The sequence below is a fragment of the Oncorhynchus keta genome, chromosome 14 (assembly GCF_023373465.1).
Source record: "Oncorhynchus keta strain PuntledgeMale-10-30-2019 chromosome 14, Oket_V2, whole genome shotgun sequence".
Lineage (NCBI taxonomy): Eukaryota > Metazoa > Chordata > Actinopteri > Salmoniformes > Salmonidae > Oncorhynchus > Oncorhynchus keta.
Window position 1 is genome coordinate 4,527,186 of NC_068434.1, and position 22,126 is coordinate 4,549,311.

Below are 22,126 nucleotides of genomic sequence, written 5' to 3' on the forward strand. Positions count from 1 at the left end.
ATCTACATATTATCTACAGATTATCTACAGACTATCTACACACTATCTACATATTATCTACAGATGATCTACATATTATCTACATATTATCTACAGATTATCTACAGATTATCTACAGACTATCTACAGATTATCTACACACTATCTACACACTATCTACATATTATCTACATGTTATCTACATATTATCTACATGTTATCTACATATTATCTACAGATTATCTACAGATTATCTACAGATTATCTACATATTATCTACAGACTATCTACAGATTATCTACAGATTATCTACATATTATCTACAGATTATCTACATATTATCTACAGATTATCTACATATTATCTACATATTATCTACATATTATCTACAGATTATCTACAGATTATCTACATATTATCTACAGACTATCTACAGATTATCTACAGATTATCTACATATTATCTACAGATTATCTACATATTATCTACAGATTATCTACATATTATCTACACACTATCTACATATTATCTACAGATTATCTACATATTATCTATATATTATCTACATATTATCTACATATTATCTACACACTATCTACATATTATCTACAGATTATCTACATATTATCTACATATTATCTACAGATTATCTACAGATTATCTACAGACTATCTACATATTATCTATATATTATCTACATATTATCTACATATTATATACACGCTATCTACATATTATCTACATATTATCTACATATTATCTACACACTATCTACATATTATCTACATATTATCTACAGATTATCTACATATTATCTACATACTATCTACAGATTATCTACATATTATCTACATATTATCTACACACTATCTACAGATTATCTACATATTATCTACATATTATCTACACACTATCTACAGATTATCTACAGATTATCTACATATTATCTACATATTATCTACAGATCATCTACAGATTATCTACAGACTATCTACACACTATCTACATATTATCTACAGACTATCTACATATTATCTACAGATTATCTACATATTATCTACATGCCCAGACCTCTTAACTGAAAGTCACAGGGAGAGCCTGTGTGGTGTGTGTGTGTGCGTGCGTGTGTGTATGTATGTGTGCGTGTGTGTGTGTACGTGTGTGTACGTGTGTGTGTGTGTACGTGTGTGTGTGTGTGTGTGTGTGTGTGTCTTGCGAATCTGGGCTGCATCCCGACACTGAGGTGCACAGATAACAGGCATGCGATGATGATGATGATGATGATGATGATGAATGTTGATTACATCATTGGAACTTACGAATGTGCTTAACAGGTGGCCTCCAGCGAGTTTTAAAACGGGACTCAATCAACCAGGAAGTCAGCAGTAGAGACAGAAGAGAAGACTAACGTTGCCAATATCAGATATGTTCCTGTGGCATATCACTGTCCTGCAGAAACAGATTCAGATCACTGTCCTGGAGAAACAGATTCAGATCACTGTCCTGGAGAAACAGATTCAGATAACTGTCCTGCAGAAACAGATTCAGGTCACTGTCCTGGAGAAACAGATTCAGATCACTGTCCTGCAGAAACAGATTCAGATCACTGTCCTGGAGAAACAGATTCAGATCACTGTCCTGGAGAAACAGATTCAGATTACTGTCCTGCAGAAACAGATTCAGATCACTGTCCTGGAGAAACAGATTCAGATCACTGTCCTGCAGAAACAGATTCAGATCACTGTCCTGCAGAAACAGATTCAGATCACTGTCCTGGAGAAACAGATTCAGATCACTGTCCTGCAGAAACAGATTCAGATCACTGTCCTGCAGAAACAGATTCAGATCACTGTCCTGCAGAAACAGATTCAGATTACTGTCCTGCAGAAACAGATTCAGATCACTGTCCTGGAGAAACAGATTCAGATCACTGGTCTAAAGTAGTACCACTATATAGGGAATAGGGCTCTGGTCTAAAGTAGTACCACTATATAGGGAATAGGGCTCTGGTCTAAAGTAGTACACTATATAGGGAATAGGGCTCTGGTCTAAAGTAGTGCACTATATAGGGAATATGTGGACATTTGGGACTCATTCAAGATGTAAATGTTGTAAAAGTCGTGGAAACTTGAGAAGATTCTTCCTCACAGACATCAGAAGACAAAACACAAAGAATCAGAAAACGCAGACTCAGTTAGCCTCTACTACTAACACATTACATTACATTTAAGTCATTTAGCAGACGATCTTATCCAGAGCGACTTACAAATTGGTGCATTCACCTTATGACATCCAGTGGAACAGCCACTTTACAATAGTGCATCTAAATCTTTTCAGGGGGGGTACCACACACACACACACACACACACACACACACACACACACACACACACACACACACACACACACACACACACACACACACACACACACACACACACACACACACACACACACACAAAGCCCCAGGTGTAAAGTGGTCCACACATAGCCCCCAGGTGTACAGTGGTCCACACATAGCCCCAGGTGTACAGTGGTCCACACATAGACCCAGGTGTAAAGTGGCCCAGACATAGCCCCCAGGTGTAAAGTGGCCCACACATAGCCCCAGGTGTAAAGTGGCCCACACATAGCCCCAGGTGTAAAGTGGCCCAGACATAGTCCCCAGGTGTAAAGTGAACCAGACATAGCCCCAGGTGTAAAATGGCCCACACATAGTCCCAGGTGTAAAGTGGCCCACACATAGCCCCCAGGTGTAAAGTGAACCAGACATAGCCCCAGGTGTAAAGTGAACCAGACATAGCCCCAGGTGTAAAGTGGCCCAGACATAGCCCCCAGGATTAAAGTGGCCCACACATAGTCCCAGGTGTAAAGTGGCCCACACATAGTCCCCAGGTGTAAAGTGAACCAGACATAGCCCCAGGTGTAAAGTGGCCCAGACATAGCCCCAGGTGTACAGTGGTCCACACATAGCCCCAGGTGTAAAGTGGCCCAGACATAGCCCCCAGGTGTAAAGTGGCCCACACATAGCCCCAGGTGTAAAGTGGCCCACACATAGCCCCAGGTGTAAAGTGGCCCAGACATAGCCCCCAGGTGTAAAGTGGCCCACACATAGTCCCCAGGTGTAAAGTGAACCAGACATAGCCCCAGGTGTAAAATGGCCCACACATAGTCCCAGGTGTAAAGTGGCCCACACATAGCCCCCAGGTGTAAAGTGAACCAGACATAGCCCCAGGTGTAAAGTGAACCAGACATAGCCCCAGGTGTAAAGTGGCCCAGACATAGCCCCCAGGATTAAAGTGGCCCACACATAGTCCCAGGTGTAAAGTGGCCCACACATAGTCCCCAGGTGTAAAGTGAACCAGACATAGCCCCAGGTGTAAAGTGGCCCAGACATAGCCCCAGGTGTAAAGTGGCCCAGACATAGCCCCAGGTGTAAAGTGGCCCACACATAGCCCCAGGTGTAAAGTGGCCCACACATAGTCCCAGGTGTAAAGTGGCCCACACATAGTCCCAGGTGTAAAGTGGCCCACACATAGCCCCAGGTGTAAAGTGGCCCAGACATAGCCCCAGGTGTAAAGTGGCCCACACATAGCCCCAGGTGTAAAGTGGCCCACACATAGTCCCAGGTGTAAAGTGGCCCACACATAGTCCCAGGTGTAAAGTGGCCCACACATAGCCCCCAGGTGTAAAGTGAACCAGACATAGCCCCAGGTGTAAAGTGGCCCAGACATAGCCCCAGGTGTAAAATGGCCCAGACATAGCCCCAGGTGTAAAATGGCCCACACATAGCCCCAGGTATAAAATGGCCCACACATAGCCCCAGGTGTAAAGTGGCCCACACATAGCCCCAGGTATAAAATGGCCCACACATAGCCCCAGGTGTAAAGTGAACCAGACATAGCCCCAGGTGTAAAGTGGCCCACACATAGCCCCAGGTATAAAATGGCCCACACATAGCCCCAGGTGTAAAGTGAACCAGACATAGCCCCAGGTGTAAAGTGGCCCACACATAGCCCCAGGTATAAAATGGCCCACACATAGCCCCCAGGTGTAAAGTGAACCAGACATAGCCCCAGGTATAACATGTCCCACACATAGCCCCAGGTGTAAAGTGGCCCAGACATAGCCCCAGGTGTAAAGTGGCCCACACATAGCCCCAGGTATAAAATGACCCAGACATAGCCCCAGGTATAAAATGGCCCAGACATGGCCCCAGGTATAACATGGCCCAGACATAGCCCCAGGTGTAAAGTGGCCCACACATAGCCCCCAGGTGTAAAGTGGCCCACACATAGCCCCCAGGTGTAAAGTGGCCCATACATAGCCCCCAGGTGTAAAGTGGCCCACACATAGCCCCCAGGTGTAAAGTGAACCAGACATAGCCCCAGGTGTAAAGTGAACCAGACATAGCCCCAGGTGTAAAGTGGCCCAGACATAGCCCCCAGGATTAAAGTGGCCCACACATAGTCCCAGGTGTAAAGTGGCCCACACATAGTCCCCAGGTGTAAAGTGAACCAGACATAGCCCCAGGTGTAAAGTGGCCCAGACATAGCCCCAGGTGTAAAGTGGCCCAGACATAGCCCCAGGTGTAAAGTGGCCCACACATAGCCCCAGGTGTAAAGTGGCCCACACATAGTCCCAGGTGTAAAGTGGCCCACACATAGTCCCAGGTGTAAAGTGGCCCACACATAGCCCCAGGTGTAAAGTGGCCCAGACATAGCCCCAGGTGTAAAGTGGCCCACACATAGCCCCAGGTGTAAAGTGGCCCACACATAGTCCCAGGTGTAAAGTGGCCCACACATAGTCCCAGGTGTAAAGTGGCCCACACATAGCCCCCAGGTGTAAAGTGAACCAGACATAGCCCCAGGTGTAAAGTGGCCCAGACATAGCCCCAGGTGTAAAATGGCCCAGACATAGCCCCAGGTGTAAAATGGCCCACACATAGCCCCAGGTATAAAATGGCCCACACATAGCCCCAGGTGTAAAGTGGCCCACACATAGCCCCAGGTATAAAATGGCCCACACATAGCCCCAGGTGTAAAGTGAACCAGACATAGCCCCAGGTGTAAAGTGGCCCACACATAGCCCCAGGTATAAAATGGCCCACACATAGCCCCAGGTGTAAAGTGAACCAGACATAGCCCCAGGTGTAAAGTGGCCCACACATAGCCCCAGGTATAAAATGGCCCACACATAGCCCCCAGGTGTAAAGTGAACCAGACATAGCCCCAGGTATAACATGTCCCACACATAGCCCCAGGTGTAAAGTGGCCCACACATAGCCCCAGGTGTAAAGTGGCCCACACATAGCCCCAGGTGTAAAGTGGCCCACACATAGCCCCAGGTGTAAAGTGGCCCACACATAGCCCCAGGTGTAAAGTGGCCCACACATGGCCCCAGGTATAACATGGCCCAGACATAGCCCCAGGTATAAAATGGCCCAGACATAGCCCCAGGTATAAAATGGCCCACACATAGCCCCAGGAGTACAGTGGCCCACACATAGCCCCAGGTATAAAATGGCCCACACATAGCCCCAGGTATAAAATGGCCCACACATAGCCCCAGGTATAAAATGGCCCAGACATGGCCCCAGGTATAAAATGGCCCAGACATAGCCCCAGGTATAAAATGGCCCACACATAGCCCCAGGTATAAAATGGCCCAGACATGGCCCCAGGTATAACATGGCCCAGACATAGCCCCAGGTGTAAAGTGGCCCACACATAGCCCCCAGGTGTAAAGTGGCCCATACATAGCCCCCAGGTGTAAAGTGGCCCAGACATAGCCCCAGGTGTAAAATGGCACAGACATAGCCCCAGGTGTAAAATGGCCCAGACATAGCCCCAGGTATAAAATGGCCCAGACATAGCCCCAGGTGTAAAGTGGCCCAGACATAGCCCCAGGTGTAAAATGGCCCAGACATAGCCCCAGGTGTAAAATGGCCCAGACATAGTCCCCAGGTGTAAAGTGGCCCACACATAGTCCCAGGTGTAAAGTGGCCCACACATAGTCCCAGGTGTAAAGTGGCCCACACATAGCCCCCAGGTGTAAAGTGAACCAGACATAGCCCCAGGTATAAAATGGCCCACACATAGCCCCAGGTGTAAAGTGGCCCAGACATAGCCCCAGGTGTAAAGTGGCCCACACATAGCCCCAGGTGTAAAGTGGCCCATACATAGTCCCAGGTGTAAAGTGGCCCACACATGGCCCCAGGTATAAAATGGCCCAGACATAGTCCCAGGAGTACAGTGGCCCACACATAGCCCCCAGGTGTAAAGTGGCCCATACATAGTCCCAGGTATAACATGCCCCACACATAGCCCCCAGGTGTAAAGTGGCCCATACATAGTCCCATGTATAACATGGCCCAGACATAGTCCCAGGTATAACATGGCCCAGACATAGTCCCAGGTACAACATGCCCCACACATAGTCCCAGGTATAACATGGCCCAGACATAGTCCCAGGTATAACATGGCCCACACATAGCCCCAGGTGTAAAGTGGCCCACACATAGCCCCAGGTGTAAAGTGGCCCACACATAGCCCCAGGTATAAAATGGCCCAGACATAGCCCCAGGTATAAAATGGCCCACACATAGCCCCAGGTATAAAATGGCCCAGACATGGCCCCAGGTATAAAATGGCCCAGACATAGCCCCAGGTATAAAATGGCCCAGACATAGCCCCAGGTATAAAATGGCCCAGACATAGCCCCAGGTATAAAATGGCCCAGACATAGCCCCAGGTATAAAATGGCCCAGACATAGCCCCAGGTATAAAATGGCCCAGACATGGCCCCAGGTATAACATGGCCCAGACATAGCCCCAGGTGTAAAGTGGCCCACACATAGCCCCCAGGTGTAAAGTGGCCCACACATAGCCCCCAGGTGTAAAGTGGCCCATACATAGCCCCCAGGTGTAAAGTGGCCCAGACATAGCCCCAGGTGTAAAATGGCACAGACATAGCCCCAGGTGTAAAATGGCCCAGACATAGCCCCAGGTATAAAATGGCCCAGACATAGCCCCAGGTGTAAAGTGGCCCAGACATAGCCCCAGGTGTAAAATGGCCCAGACATAGCCCCAGGTGTAAAATGGCCCAGACATAGCCCCAGGTATAACATGGTCCAGACATAGCCCCAGGTGTAAAGTGGCCCACACATAGCCCCCGGTATAAAATGGCCCAGACATAGCCCCAGGTATAAAATGGCCCACACATAGCCCCAGGTGTAAAGTGGCCCACACATAGCCCCAGGTGTAAAGTGGCCCACACATAGCCCCAGGTGTAAAGTGGCCCAGACATAGCCCCAGTATTATAATATTCACCTGATAAAGGTTACCACCACCTGATAAAGGATACCACCACCTGATAAATGATACCACCACCTGATCAAGGATACCACCTCCTGATAAAGGATACCACCACCTGATAAATGATACCACCACCTGCTAAAGGATACCACCACCTGAAAAATGATACCACCACCTGCTAAATGATACCACCACCTGCTAAATGATACCACCACCTGATAAAGGATACCACCACCTGATAAAGGATACCACCACCTGATAAAGGATACCACCACCTGATAAAGGATACCACCACCTGCTAAATCATACCCCCACCTGATAAAGGATACCACCACCTGCTAAAGGATACCACCACCTGATAAAGGATACCACCACCTGATAAAGGATACCACCTGCTAAAGGACACCACCACCTGCTAAAGGATACCACCACATGCTAATGGATACCACCACCTGATAAATGATACCACCACCTGCTAAAGGATACCACCACCACCTGATAAAGGATACCACCTGCTAAAGGATACCACCACCTGCTAAATGATACCACCACCTGCTAAAGGATACCACCTGCTAAATGATACCACCTGCTAAAGGATACCACCACCTGCTAAATGATACCACCACCTGCTAAAGGATACCACCACCTGATAAAGGATACCACCACCTGCTAAAGGATACCCCCACCTGATAAAGGATACCACCACCTGCTAAAGGATACCACCACCTGCTAAAGGATACCACCACCTGCTAAATGATACCACCACCACCTGCTAAAGGATACCACCACCTGATAAAGGATACCACCACCTGATAAAGGATACCACCTGCTAAAGGATACCACCACCTGCTAAATGATACCACCACCTGCTAAAGGATACCACCACCTGATAAAGGATACCACCACCTGCTAAAGGATACCCCCACCTGATAAAGGATACCACCACCTGCTAAAGGATACCACCACCTGCTAAAGGATACCACCACCTGCTAAATGATACCACCACCACCTGCTAAAGGATACCACCACCTGATAAAGGATACCACCACCTGATAAAGGATACCACCTGCTAAAGGATACCACCACCTGCTAAATGATACCACCACCTGATAAATGATACCACCACCTGCTAAAGGATACCACCACCACCTGATAAAGGATACCACCTGCTAAAGGATACCACCACCTGCTAAATGATACCACCACCTGCTAAAGGATACCACCACCTGATAAAGGATACCACCTGCTAAATTATACCACCTGCTAAAGGATACCACCACCTGCTAAATGATACCACCACCTGCTAAATGATACCACCACCTGCTAAATGATATCACCACCTGCTAAATGATATCACCACCTGCTAAAGGATACCACCACCTGCTAAATGATATCACCACCTGCTAAAGGATACCACCACCTGCTAAAGGATACCAGGAGAGGAGAGGAGAGGAGAGGAGAGGAGAGGAGAGGAGAGGAGAGGAGAGGAGAGGAGAGAAACTGGAGAAAGCTAAGGGACAACATAGGACACAGAGATCCAAGGAGAGACGGATGGAGAGATCTGGATGGGTTTTCAGGTGGGTCTCACAGCTCCCTGTTTCTTTTTCTGTTTCCCTCTGTCTCTTTCTCTTTGTCTCCCTGCCTCATTATCTTTCTGTTTCTCTATGTGCATCGTCCAATATCAATAACCCCTGGAGTCGAGCCAGAGCCAAGGCCGAAGTCCAGCTCAAAGCCGAACCTGGTCCGGCCAACAAAATTAAGACTTCAGAGCCACCCCACCTCCCGGTCCCTCCCTCTGCGCAAACCTCAGATCTCAAACCATCGCCTCTGCCTGTAGACCTCAGATTTACTGCTCAGCTTCAGATGGGAGAAGAGAGTGAGAGGAATGAGAGGGGAACGAGGAGTTCTCCAAGCCCCATGTGGTGCGACAGTTCAAAGAGTTGTTTGCTCGGTACACTCCACTCTCCTCCACTCCTCAAAGCTAGCCGACAGAGCGCAGATCAGAGGCCGGTCTCCACAGCGTCATAAATTGCTAGCAGACAGCACAGGGACACCAGTGCTCAGCGATAGTTTTGGCTTGGAACAATGCTATAGCATTGCTTTGTTCATGGACTTTCCATATATGTAAAGGCAGAGAGAGGGAGAGGGATAGAGAGAGAGGGAGAGAGAGGGAGGGAGAGAGAGAGAGAGAGAGAGAGAGAAAGAGGTGGAGGGAAAGAGAGAGAGAAAGAGGTGGAGGGAGAGAGAGAGAGAGAGAGAGAGAGAGAGAGAGAGAGAGAGAGAGAGAGAGAGAGAGAGAGAGAGAGAGAGAGAGAGAGAGAGAGAGAGAGAGAGAGAGAGAGAAGGCTGCCTCTCCATGCCTCTTGGTCCCAGGCTGGGGACATAATAACTAAAGGCTGTCTCTCCATGCCTCCTGGTCCCAGGCTGGGGGCATAATAACTAAAGGCTGTCTCTCCATGCCTCTTGGTCCCAGGCTGGGGACATAATAACTAAAGGCTGTCTCTCCATGCCTCCTGGTCCCAGGCTGGGGGCATAATAACTAAAGGCTGTCTCTCCATGCCTCTTGGTCCCAGGCTGGGGACATAATAACTAAAGGCTGTCTCTCCATGTCTCTTGGTCCCAGGCTGGGGGCATAATAACTAAAGGCTGTCTCTCCATGTCTCTTGGTCCCAGACTGGGGGCATAATAACTAAAGGCTGTCTCTCCATGCCTCTTGGTCCCAGGCTGGGGGCATAATAACTAAAGGCTGTCTCTCCATGCCTCCTGGTCCCAGGCTGGGGACATAATAACTAAAGGCTGCCTCTCCATGCCTCTTGGTCCCAGACTGGGGACATAATAACTAAAGGCTGTCTCTCCATGCCTCTTGGTCCCAGACTGGGGGCATAATAACTAAAGGCTGCCTCTCCATGCCTCTTGGTCCCAGACTGGGGACATAATAACTAAAGGCTGTCTCTCCATGCCTCTTGGTCCCAGGCTGGGGACATAATAACTAAAGGCTGTCTCTCCATGCCTCCTGGTCCCAGGCTGGGGACATAATAACTAAAGGCTGCCTCTCCATGCCTCTTGGTCCCAGACTGGGGACATAATAACTAAAGGCTGTCTCTCCATGCCTCCTGGTCCCAGGCTGGGGGCATAATAACTAAAGGCTGTCTCTCCATGCTTCCTGGTCCCAGGCTGGGGGCATAATAACTAAAGGCTGGGGGCATAATAACTAAAGGCTGCCTCTCCATGCCTCCTGGTCCCAGACTGGGGGCATAATAACTAAAGGCTGGGGGCATAATAACTAAAGGCTGCCTCTCCATGTCTCTTGGTCCCAGACTGGGGGCATAATAACTAAAGGCTGGGGGCATAATAACTAAAGGCTGCCTCTCCATGCCTCTTGGTCCCAGGCTGGGGACATAATATCTAAAGGCTGTCTCTCCATGCCTCTCGGTCCCAGGCTGGGGACATAATAACTAAAGGCTGTCTCTCCATGCCTCTTGGTCCCAGGCTGGGGGCATAATAACTAAAGGCTGGGGGCATAATAACTAAAGGCTGGGGGCATAATAACTAAAGGCTGTCTCTCCATGCCTCTTGGTCCCAGGCTGGGGACATAATATCTAAAGGCTGTCTCTCCATGCCTCTCGGTCCCAGGCTGGGGACATAATAACTAAAGGCTGTCTCTCCATGCCTCTTGGTCCCAGGCTGGGGGCATAATAACTAAAGGCTGGGGGCATAATAACTAAAGGCTGGGGGCATAATAACTAAAGGCTGTCTCTCCATGCCTCTTGGTCCCAGGCTGGGGGCATAATAACTAAAGGCTGTCTCTCCATGCCTCTTGGTCCCAGGCTGGGGGCATAATAACTAAAGGCTGTCTCTCCATGCCTCTTGGTCCCAGGCTGAGGGCATAATAACTAAAGGCTGTCTCTCCATGCCTCCTGGTCCCAGGCTGGGGGCATAATAACTAAAGGCTGTCTCTCCATGCCTCTTGGTCCCAGGCTGGGGACATAATAACTAAAGGCTGTCTCTCCATGCCTCCTGGTCCCAGGCTGGGGGCATAATAACTAAAGGCTGTCTCTCCATGCCTCTTGGTCCCAGGCTGGGGACATAATAACTAAAGGCTGTCTCTCCATGCCTCTTGGTCCCAGGCTGGGGGCATAATAACTAAAGGCTGTCTCTCCATGCCTCTTGGTCCCAGGCTGGGGGCATAATAACTAAAGGCTGTCTCTCCATGTCTCTTGGTCCCAGGCTGGGGGCATAATAACTAAAGGCTGTCTCTCCATGTCTCTTGGTCCCAGACTGGGGGCATAATAACTAAAGGCTGTCTCTCCATGCCTCTTGGTCCCAGGCTGGGGGCATAATAACTAAAGGCTGTCTCTCCATGTCTCTTGGTCCCAGGCTGGGGGCATAATAACTAAAGGCTGTCTCTCCATGCCTCTTGGTCCCAGACTGGGGGCATAATAACTAAAGGCTGTCTCTCCATGCCTCTTGGTCCCAGACTGGGGACATAATAACTAAAGGCTGCCTCTCCATGCCTCTTGGTCCCAGACTGGGGGCATAATAACTAAAGGCTGTCTCTCCATGCCTCTTGGTCCCAGGCTGGGGGCATAATATCTAAAGGCTGTCTCTCCATGCCTCTTGGTCCCAGGCTGGGGGCATAATAACTAAAGGCTGTCTCTCCATGTCTCTTGGTCCCAGACTGGGGGCATAATAACTAAAGGCTGTCTCTCCATGCCTCTTGGTCCCAGGCTGGGGGCATAATAACTAAAGGCTGTCTCTCCATGCCTCTTGGTCCCAGACTGGGGGCATAATAACTAAAGGCTGGGGGCATAATAACCAAAGGCTGCCTCTCCATGTCTCTTGGTCCCAGACTGGGGGCATAATAACTAAAGGCTGGGGGCATAATAACTAAAGGCTGCCTCTCCATGTCTCTTGGTCCCAGACTGGGGGCATAATAACTAAAGGCTGGGGGCATAATAACTAAAGGCTGCCTCTCCATGCCTCTTGGTCCCAGGCTGGGGACATAATATCTAAAGGCTGTCTCTCCATGCCTCTCGGTCCCAGGCTGGGGACATAATAACTAAAGGCTGTCTCTCCATGCCTCTTGGTCCCAGGCTGGGGGCATAATAACTAAAGGCTGGGGGCATAATAACTAAAGGCTGGGGGCATAATAACTAAAGGCTGTCTCTCCATGCCTCTTGGTCCCAGGCTGGGGACATAATATCTAAAGGCTGTCTCTCCATGCCTCTCGGTCCCAGGCTGGGGACATAATAACTAAAGGCTGTCTCTCCATGCCTCTTGGTCCCAGGCTGGGGGCATAATAACTAAAGGCTGGGGGCATAATAACTAAAGGCTGGGGGCATAATAACTAAAGGCTGTCTCTCCATGCCTCTTGGTCCCAGGCTGGGGGCATAATAACTAAAGGCTGTCTCTCCATGCCTCTTGGTCCCAGGCTGGGGGCATAATAACTAAAGGCTGTCTCTCCATGCCTCTTGGTCCCAGGCTGGGGGCATAATAACTAAAGGCTGTCTCTCCATGCCTCCTGGTCCCAGGCTGGGGGCATAATAACTAAAGGCTGTCTCTCCATGCCTCTTGGTCCCAGGCTGGGGACATAATAACTAAAGGCTGTCTCTCCATGCCTCTTGGTCCCAGGCTGGGGGCATAATAACTAAAGGCTGGGGGCATAATAACTAAAGGCTGCCTCTCCATGTCTCTTGGTCCCAGACTGGGGACATAATAACTAAAGGCTGTCTCTCCATGTCTCTTGGTCCCAGGCTTCAGGATAGTTAAAAGGTCATTGCCAGAGGACCTGAGGGACATACTGGGTACATCACTTAAAAACATCTCTGATATGTATTGGGGTGCACAATTGTGGATTGATTTAATTAAAAACCAATAGAAGAATCTTAAAATGAATTTTAAAACTCACAGGCAGCCAGCGCAGAGACATTATAGCCGGTGTAATGTGTGTTCTCTGTCTGTTCTTGGTTAGAACCTGTGCTGCATCATTCTGTATGTTTTGCAGCTTTCTTGGGTAGACCAGATAGGAGAGCGTTACAGTAGTCAGGCCTGCTTGTGACAAAAGCATGGATGAGTTTCTCTGTATCATCCTGAGATTTTTTATTTTTTTATTTAACTAGGCAAGTCAGTTAAGAACAAATTCTCATTTTCAATGACGGCCTGTTAACTGCCTGTTCAAGGGCAGAACAACAGATTTGTACCTTGTCAGCTCTGGGATTTGAACTTGCAACCTTCCGGTTACTAGTCCACTAGGCTACCCTGCCGCCCCGAAGATAGATAGCTTGAAACGGCCGTGTTGTGGCAATGTTCCTCGTGTAGTAAAAAGTTATTTTGGGAACATTCCTAATGTGTGATTAGAAGTTTTGTTCAGAATCTGAAATGACACCTTGGTTTTGTTCACCCAGTCTGAAAACATCCATGTTTTAGTGAGAAACATCCAATCAATTTTGCGCTCAGCAATGAGGTCATTCAGGAGAAAAGGTTTTACGAGTGATTTCTCAAACCGATAAAAAAAGGACCATATTCAACGAGTCGCATCCGCGAGCAGCAACAACATTATTAACAACTTTCTGACTGTCTCTAATCTATCAAAATGGTAAAAGATTGTTTAAACTCACTAGAAGGCGGAGTTAATTTAAAAAAAAAAAGAGAGAGAAATTAGGTCACTCACTCACGTCATCTGTTGGTTATTCCGACAAAACATGTATTTGATTTATGATGGAAATTGAATGACCGTTCCTACAACACCGTCTGCTGTTTGCAGAGAGCGGAGCTGAGCTGAGGTGGCTGGCTGGCTCCTCAAGCCTCAGTCAGAGCCACATATTCAGAGAGACATTGAGGTTTCTGCAACCCAATTGAGGTCACTACAACCTTCTATGGCAGCCATGTTAGATCTCCATCAACAACAGCACATGGGGGAATATTTAAACAACGCTATGTAACGATGTTCAGAATTAGAACGATATTCAACATTCTAAGGAACTTGGCCCGGTAATGGCTGGAGCCCAATCAACTGGAATGGTATGAAACACATCAAACACAATGCGTTTTCCAATAACAGTCCATTTCCTCCAATCCAGACGTTATTTTGACCCGTCCTCCCTTCAACAGCCTCCTGTGGCAGCGCCAACCAGCGGAGAGAAGAGAACAGAGCGGGAAGCTCAAATCATAACGGAATACCGATAGTCAACCTTGCAGACCTAATAAAGTAAAACTCTGTTAGGCGCTCGGACGTTCCTCTCAGATCTGATCCAGCTCCATGATTCTGCTTACAGAAGGACTCAGAGATTTAGGGCCCAAACTCTGGTCTTTAAAAAAAAAGGAGAGAGGAGCGGGAGGAGGAGAGAGGAGGAGGAGGAGGGGCGAGAAGTGGTAGGAGAGAGGAGCGGGAGGAGGAGAGAGGAGGAGGAGGAGGGGCGAGGAAAGGGAGGGAGGTGGGAAGACAGACCGCTTTGTAGAATTGAGAATAATTGGCAGGGTCAATGGCTGAGACCATGACCCCATCACCGAGGGCAACTGAAGATAGGCGACAAGGGCGGGAAAAAGAGGAACAGCTTTATTACAGATATACAGCAGTAAGTGTTTATTAGAGAGAGAGAGTGAGTTAGAGAGAGAGAGGGAGAGGGAGAGGGAGAGAGAGAGAGAGAGAGGAGAGGGAGAGGAGAGAGAGAGAGATGGAGAGAGGGAGGGAGAGGGAGAGAGAGAGAGAGTTAGAGAGAGAGAGAGAGAGAGAGAGAGAGAGAGAGAGAGAGAGAGAGAGAGAATTAAGGGAGAGAGAGAGAGAGAGAGAGAGAGAGAGAGAGAGAGAGAGAGAGAGAGAGAGAGAGAGAGAGAGAGAGGGAGAGGGAGAGGGAGAGGGAGAGGAGAGGGAGAGAGAGAGAGGGAGAGAGTTAAAGAGAGAGAGAGAGAGAGAGTTAAAGAGAGAGAGAGAGAGAGAGAGAGAGAGAGAGAGAGAGAGAGAGAGAGAGAGAGAGAGAGAGAGAGAGAGGGGGAGAGAGAGAGAGAGTTAGAGAGAGAGAGAGAGAGAGAGAGAGAGAGAGAGAGAGAGAGAGTTAGAGAGAGAGAGAGAGAGAGAGAGAGAGAGAGAGAGAGAGAGGGAGAGGGAGAGGGAGAGAGAGAGGGAGAGGGAGAGGGGAGGGAGAGAGAGAGAGAGAGTTAGAGAGAGAGAGGGAGAGAGAGAGAGAGAGAGAGAGAGAGAGAGAGAGAGATTTTGAATTTTGAAAAACTCCCATATCTACTGGGTGAAATTCCACAGTGTGCCATCACAGCAGCAAGATTTGTGACCCGTTGCCACGAGAAAAGGGCAACCAGTGAAGAACAAACACCATTGTAAATACAACCCATATTTATGCTTATTTATTCTATGTCCTTTAACTATGTGTACATTGTATATATATGTATATATATATAATATGACATTTGTAATGTCTTTACTGTTTTGAAACTTCTGTATGTGTAATGTTTACTGTTCATTTTTGTTGTTTTTCACTTTATATGTTGTCTACCTCACTTGCTTTGGCAATGTTAACACATGTTTCCCATGCCAATAAAGCCCTTGAATTGAATTGAATTGAGAGAGAGGGAGAGGGACCGCCGTAGGCAGATGTGGCTCTCAAGAGAAGACAGGCTATCTGCTCAAATGAGGTGGAAACTGAGCTGCACTTCCTAACCTCCTGCACAATTTATGTCCATATTAGAGAGACATATTTCCCTCAGGTAACACAGATCCACAGAGACAAATCCAATTTTGATTTTTATTTATTTTACCTTTATTTAACCAGGCAAGTCAGTTAAGAACAAATTCTTATTTTCAATGACGGCCTGGGAACAGTGGGTTAACTGCCTGTTCAGGGGCAGAACGACAGATTTGTCAGCTCGGGGGTTTGAACTCGCAACCTTCCGGTTACAACACTCTAACCACTAGGCTACCCTGCCACTCCCATATCTACTGGGTGAAATACCACAGTGTAACATCACAGCTGCAATATTTGTGAACAAACACCATTGTAAATACAACCCATTTTTATGCTTATTTATTTTACCTTGTGTTCTTTAACCATTCATGGTTATTTTGACCCTTGATTATTGTTATTACTGTTTATAATATTTATGATTATTATGAATTATGTTAATATTTTAAATCTCCAAAGTAAGCTTTGGCAATATGTACTTTGTTACATCATGCCAATAAAGAAACGTGAATTTAATTTAATTTAATTGAGTTTAAATGAATTGAGAGATTGAGACAGAGAGTGAGAGAAAGAGAGAGAAAGACAGACAGACAGTGAGAGAGAGAGAAAGATAGACTGACAGAGAGACAGAGAGAGAGAGTGAGAAAGAGCGAGAGAGAGAGAGAGAGAGAGAGAGAGAGAGAGAGAGACAGAGAGAGACAGAGAGAGAGAGAGAGAGAGAGAGAGAGAGAGACAGAGAGACAGAGAGACAGAGAGACAGAGAGAGACAGAGAGACAGAGAGAGAGAGAGAGAGAGAGAGAGAGAGAGAGAGAGAGAGAGAGAGAGAGAGAGAGAGACAGAGAGAGAGAGAGAGAGAAAGAGAGAGAGAGAGAGAGAGAGAGAGAGAGAGAGAGTAAAGAGAGAGAGAGAGAGAGAGAGAGAGAGAGAGAGAGAGAGAGAGAGAGACAGAGAGAGAGAGAGAGAGAGAGAGAGAGAGAGAGAGAGAGAGAGAGACAGAGAGAGAGAGAGAGAGAGAGAGAGAGAGAGAGGGAGAGAGAGAGAGAGAGAGAGAGAGAGAGAGACAGAGAGAGAGAGAGAGAGAGAGAGAGGAGAGAGAGAGAGAGAGAGAGAGAGAGAGAGAGAGAGAGAGAGAGAGAGAGAGAGAATGTAGACAGCTGATAATGTAATAAGTGAACGTCTATCTTTTTAAACCAAAATGTTAACTGCCCCTTCCCCTGGAGCCCCTTCCCCTAGTGCCCCTTCCCCTAGAGCCCCTTCCCCTGGAGCCCCTTCCCCTAGTTCCCCTTCCCTGGAGCCCCTTCCCCTAGTGCCCCTTCCCCTAGAGCCCCTTCCCTAGAGCCCCTTCCCTGGAGCCCCTTCCCCTAGTGCCCCTTCCCTGGAGCCCCTTCCTCTAGAGCCCCTTCCCTGGAGCCCTTCCCCTGGAGCCCCTTCCTCTAGAGCCCCGTCCCCTGGAGCCCCTTCCCCTAGTGCCCCTTCCCCTGGAGCCCCTTCCTCTAGAGCCCCTTCCCCTGGAGCCCCTTCCCCTGGAGCCCCTTCCTCTAGAGCCCCTTCCCCTGGAGCCCCTTCCCTGGAGCCCCTTCCCCTAGAGCCCCTTCCCCTGGAGCCCCTTCCCCTGGAGCCCCTTCCTCTAGAGCCCCTTCCCCTGGAGCCCCTTCCCCTGGAGCCCCTTCCTCTAGAGCCCCTTCCCCTGGAGCCCCTTCCCCTGGAGCCCCTTCCCCTAGAGCCCCTTCCCCTGGAGCCCCTTCCTCTAGAGCCCCTTCCCCTAGAGCCCCTTCCCCTAGAGCCCCTTCCCCTGGAGCCCCTTCCTCTAGAGCCCCTTCCTCTAGAGCCCCTTCCCCTGGAGCCCCTTCCCCTGGAGCCCCTTCCTCTAGAGCCCCTTCCCCTGGAGCCCCTTCCCCTGGAGCCCCTTCCTCTAGAGCCCCTTCCTCTAGAGCCCCTTCCCCTGGAGCCCCTTCCCCTGGAGCCCCTTCCCCTGGAGCCCCTTCCCCTGGAGCCCCTTCCCCTGGAGCCCCTTCCCCTGGAGCCCCTTCCTCTAGAGCCCCTTCCCCTGGAGCCCCTTCCTCTAGAGCCCCTTCCCCTGGAGCCCCTTCCTCTAGAGCCCCTTCCCCTGGAGCCCCTTCCCCTGGAGCCCCTTCACCTGGAGCCCCTTCACCTGGAGCCCCTTCACCTGGAGCCCCTTCCTCTAGAGCCCCTTCCCCTGGAGCCCCTTCCCCTGGAGCCCCTTCCTCTAGAGCCCCTTCCCCTGGAGCCCCTTCCCCTGGAGCCCCTTCCTCTAGAGCCCCTTCCCTGGAGCCCCTTCCCCTGGAGCCCCTTCCTCTAGAGCCCCTTCCCCTGGAGCCCCTTCCCCTGGAGCCCCTTCCCCTGGAGCCCCTTCCCCTAGAGCCCCTTCCCCTAGAGCCCCTTCCCCTGGAGCCCCTTCCCCTGGAGCCCCTTCCCCTAGAGCCCCTTCCTCTAGAGCCCCTTCCCCTGGAGCCCCTTCCCCTAGAGCTCCTTCCTCTAGAGCCCCTTCCCCTGGAGCCCCTTCTCCTGGAGCCCCTTCCTCTGGAGCCCATTCCCCTGGAGCCCATTACCGTAGTGCCCCTTCCCTGGAGCCCCTTCCCTGGAGCCCTTCCCTGGAGCCCCTTCTCCTGGAGCCCTTCCTCTAGAGCCCCTTCCCCTGGAGCCCCTTCCCCTGGAGCCCCTTCCCTGGAGCCCCTTCCCCTGGAGCCCCTTCCCTGGAGCCCCTTCCCCTGTAGCCCCTTCCTCTAGAGCCCCTTCCCTGGAGCCCCTTCCTCTAGAGCCCCTTCCCCTGGAGCCCCTTCCTCTAGAGCCCCTTCCCCTGGAGCCCCTTCCCCTGGAGCCCCTTCACCTGGAGCCCCTTCCCCTGGAGCCCCTTCACCTGGAGCCCCTTCACCTGGAGCCCCTTCCTCTAGAGCCCCTTCCCCTGGAGCCCCTTCCCCTGGAGCCCCTTCCTCTAGAGCCCCTTCCCCTGGAGCCCCTTCCCCTGGAGCCCCTTCCTCTAGAGCCCCTTCCCCTGGAGCCCCTTCCCCTGGAGCCCCTTCCTCTAGAGCCCCTTCCCCTGGAGCCCCTTCCCCTGGAGCCCCTTCCCCTGGAGCCCCTTCCCCTAGAGCCCCTTCCCCTAGAGCCCCTTCCCCTGGAGCCCCTTCCCCTGGAGCCCCTTCCCCTAGAGCCCCTTCCTCTAGAGCCCCTTCCCCTGGAGCCCCTTCTCCTGGAGCCCCTTCCTCTGGAGCCCATTCCCCTGGAGCCCATTACCGTAGTGCCCCTTCCCCTGGAGCCCCTTCCCCTGGAGCCCCTTCCCCTGGAGCCCCTTCTCCTGGAGCCCCTTCCTCTGGAGCCCCTTCCCCTGGAGCCCCTTCCCCTGGAGCCCATTACCGTAGAGCCCCTTCCCTAGAGCCCCTTCCCCTGGAGCCCCTTCCCTGGAGCCCCTTCCTTGGAGCCCCTTCCCCTGGAACCCCTTCCCCTGGAGCCCCTTCTCCTGGAGCCCTTCCTCTGGAGCCCCTTCCCCTGGAGCCCCTTCCCCTGGAGCCCATTACCGTAGAGCCCCTTCCCCTAGAGCCCCTTCGCCTGGAGCCCCTTCCCCTGGAGCCCCTTCCCTTGGAGCCCCTTCCCCTGGAACCCCTTCCCCTGGAGCCCCTTCCCCTGGAGCCCCTTCCCCTGGAGCCCCTTCCCCTGGAGCCCCTTCCCCTGGAGCCCCTTCCCCTGGAGCCCCTTCCCCTGGAGCCCCTTCCCCTGAAGCCCCTTCCCCTGGAGCCCCTTCCCCTGGAACCCCTTCCGCTGGAGCCCCTTCCCCTGGAGCCCCTTCCTCTGGAGCCCCTTCCCCTGGAGCCCCTTCCCCTGGAGCCCCTTCCTCTGGAGCCCCTTCCCCGGGAGCCCCTTCAACTGTAGACTCTTCCCCTGGAGCCCCTTCCCTTGGAGCCCCTTCCCCTGGAACCCCTTCCTCTGGAGCCCCTTCCTCTGGAGCCCCTTCCCCGGGAGCCCCTTCAGCTGTAGACCCTTCCCCTGGAGCCCCTTCCCTTGGAGCCCCTTCCCCTGGAACCCCTTCCTCTGGAGCCCCTTCCCCCTTGAGCCCTTTCACCTGGAGCCCCTTACATAGGCTCTGACGCCCACCACATGGGGCAGCGACGACAGTCCGTTACGGATTACAGAGGAAGACCCAGCCGTGATCTGCCCAATGATGTCTCTCTACCAGACAAACTCAATGCATGTTATGCTTTTGACAACAACAACATCATCGACAAATTGCTCTCCACACTACTGGGTGTGAGGGGCCGTCACCGACCCAGCGGATTGGTGATCTTGCTCTCCGAATCCGACGCGAGAAAGGTATTTAAATGGGTTCAACACAGGCAAGGCCGCAGTAGAGCTCTTTCCATGGCGTGTCCTCAGAGCATTCGTAGAACAGCTGGCAGCAATATTTATGGTATTTTTCATCCTCTCCTTGCCCCAGTCTGTAATCCCCACATTTTAAACATGACCACCTTCATTCCCGTTTCTCAAGAACTCTAAGGCTTCATGACACAATGACTACCACCCTGTAGTACTCACATCTGTTATCATGAAGTGCTTTGAGATGATGGTTTAATGCGAACATTAATCATCCCACCCACTCCACCCTAACAGATCCATAGATGAAACCAATCGCAATTGCTCTCCACACTGCCCTCGTCCACCTAGATAAGAGGACTACCTATGTGAGAATGCTGTTCATTGACTACAGCTCAGCGTTCAACACCATTGTCCCCTCTAAGCTCCTCACCAAGCTAAGGACTCTGGGTCCTAACACCTCCCTCTCCAACTGGATCCTGGACTTCCTGACGGGCCGCCCCAGGTGTTGAGGGTAGGCAACATCACCTCTGCCACTCTGACCCTCAACACAGGGGCCCCACAGGGGTGTGTGCTTCGTCCCCTCCCATACTCCCAGTTCACCCAGGCGTGGCCACGCCCAACTCCAACACCATCATCAAGTTTTCCGACAACACAATAGTGGTAGGCCTAATCACCGATGACGATGAGTCAGGATACAGGGAGGAGGTCAGTGACCTGGCAGTGTGGTGCCAAAACAACATCCTCTCCCTCAACGTCAGTAGGTCTAAGGAGCTGATCGTGGACAACAGGAAACAGGATGTGGGAGCACGCCCCCAACCACATCAACAAGGCTGCAGTGGAGTAGGTAGAGAGCTTCAATTTCCTTGGTCTCCAAATCACTAAAGACTTTAAATAGCCCAAACACACACTCACAGTCATGAAGAAGGAGCGACAGAGCCTCTTCCCACTCAGGAGACTGAAAAAGTTGGGCATGGATCTTCAAATCCTCCAAAAAGTTATACAGCTGTCCCACTGAGAGCATTTTGACCGTCTGCATCACTGCTTGGTATGGAAATAGCACCGCCCTGGATCACATGGCGCTACAGAGGGTAGTGCAGACAACCCAGCACATCACTGGAAATAGCACCGCCCTGGATCACATGGCACTACAGAGGGTAGTGCAGACGACCCAGCACATCACTGGAAATAGCACCACCCTGGATCACATGGATCACATGGCTCTACAGAGGGTAGTGCAGACAACCCAGCACATCACTGGAAATAGCACCACCCTGGATCACATGGATCACATGGTGCTACAGAGGGTAGTGCAGACAACCAAGCACATCACTGGAAATAGCACCGCCCTGGATCACATGGCGCTACAGAGGGTAGTGCAGACAACCCAGCACATCACTGGAAATAGCACCGCCCTGGATCACATGGCGCTACAGAGGGTAGTGCAGACAACCCAGCACATCACTGGAAATAGCACCGCCCTGGATCACATGGCGCTACAGAGGGTAGTGCAGACAACCCAGCACATCACTGGAAATAGCACCACCCTGGATCACATGGCGCTACAGAGGGTAGTGCAGACAACCCAGCACATCACTGGAAATAGCACCGCCCTGGATCACATGGCGCTACAGAGGGTAGTGCAGACAACCCAGCACATCACTGGAAATAGCACCGCCCTGGATCACATGGCGCTACAGAGGGTAGTGCAGACAACCCAGCACATCACTGGAAATAGCACCGCCCTGGATCACATGGCGCTACAGAGGGTAGTGCAGACAACCCAGCACATCACTGGAAATAGCACCACCCTGGAT

The 22,126-nt window shown here is 50.9% G+C and overlaps 1 protein-coding gene across 1 annotated transcript; it reads left to right on the top strand.

The window, feature by feature from the left end:
• The first annotated feature begins 1,404 nt into the window (after positions 1-1,404).
• On the top strand, positions 1,405-19,377 carry LOC127907411 (uncharacterized). Its single transcript, XM_052462661.1, has 3 exons — positions 1,405-1,919; positions 17,352-18,292; positions 18,578-19,377. The coding sequence occupies exons 1-3, from the start codon at positions 1,405-1,407 to the stop codon at positions 19,375-19,377; spliced, it is 2,256 nt and encodes a 751-aa protein (XP_052318621.1).
• Positions 19,378-22,126: the final 2,749 nt, after the last annotated feature.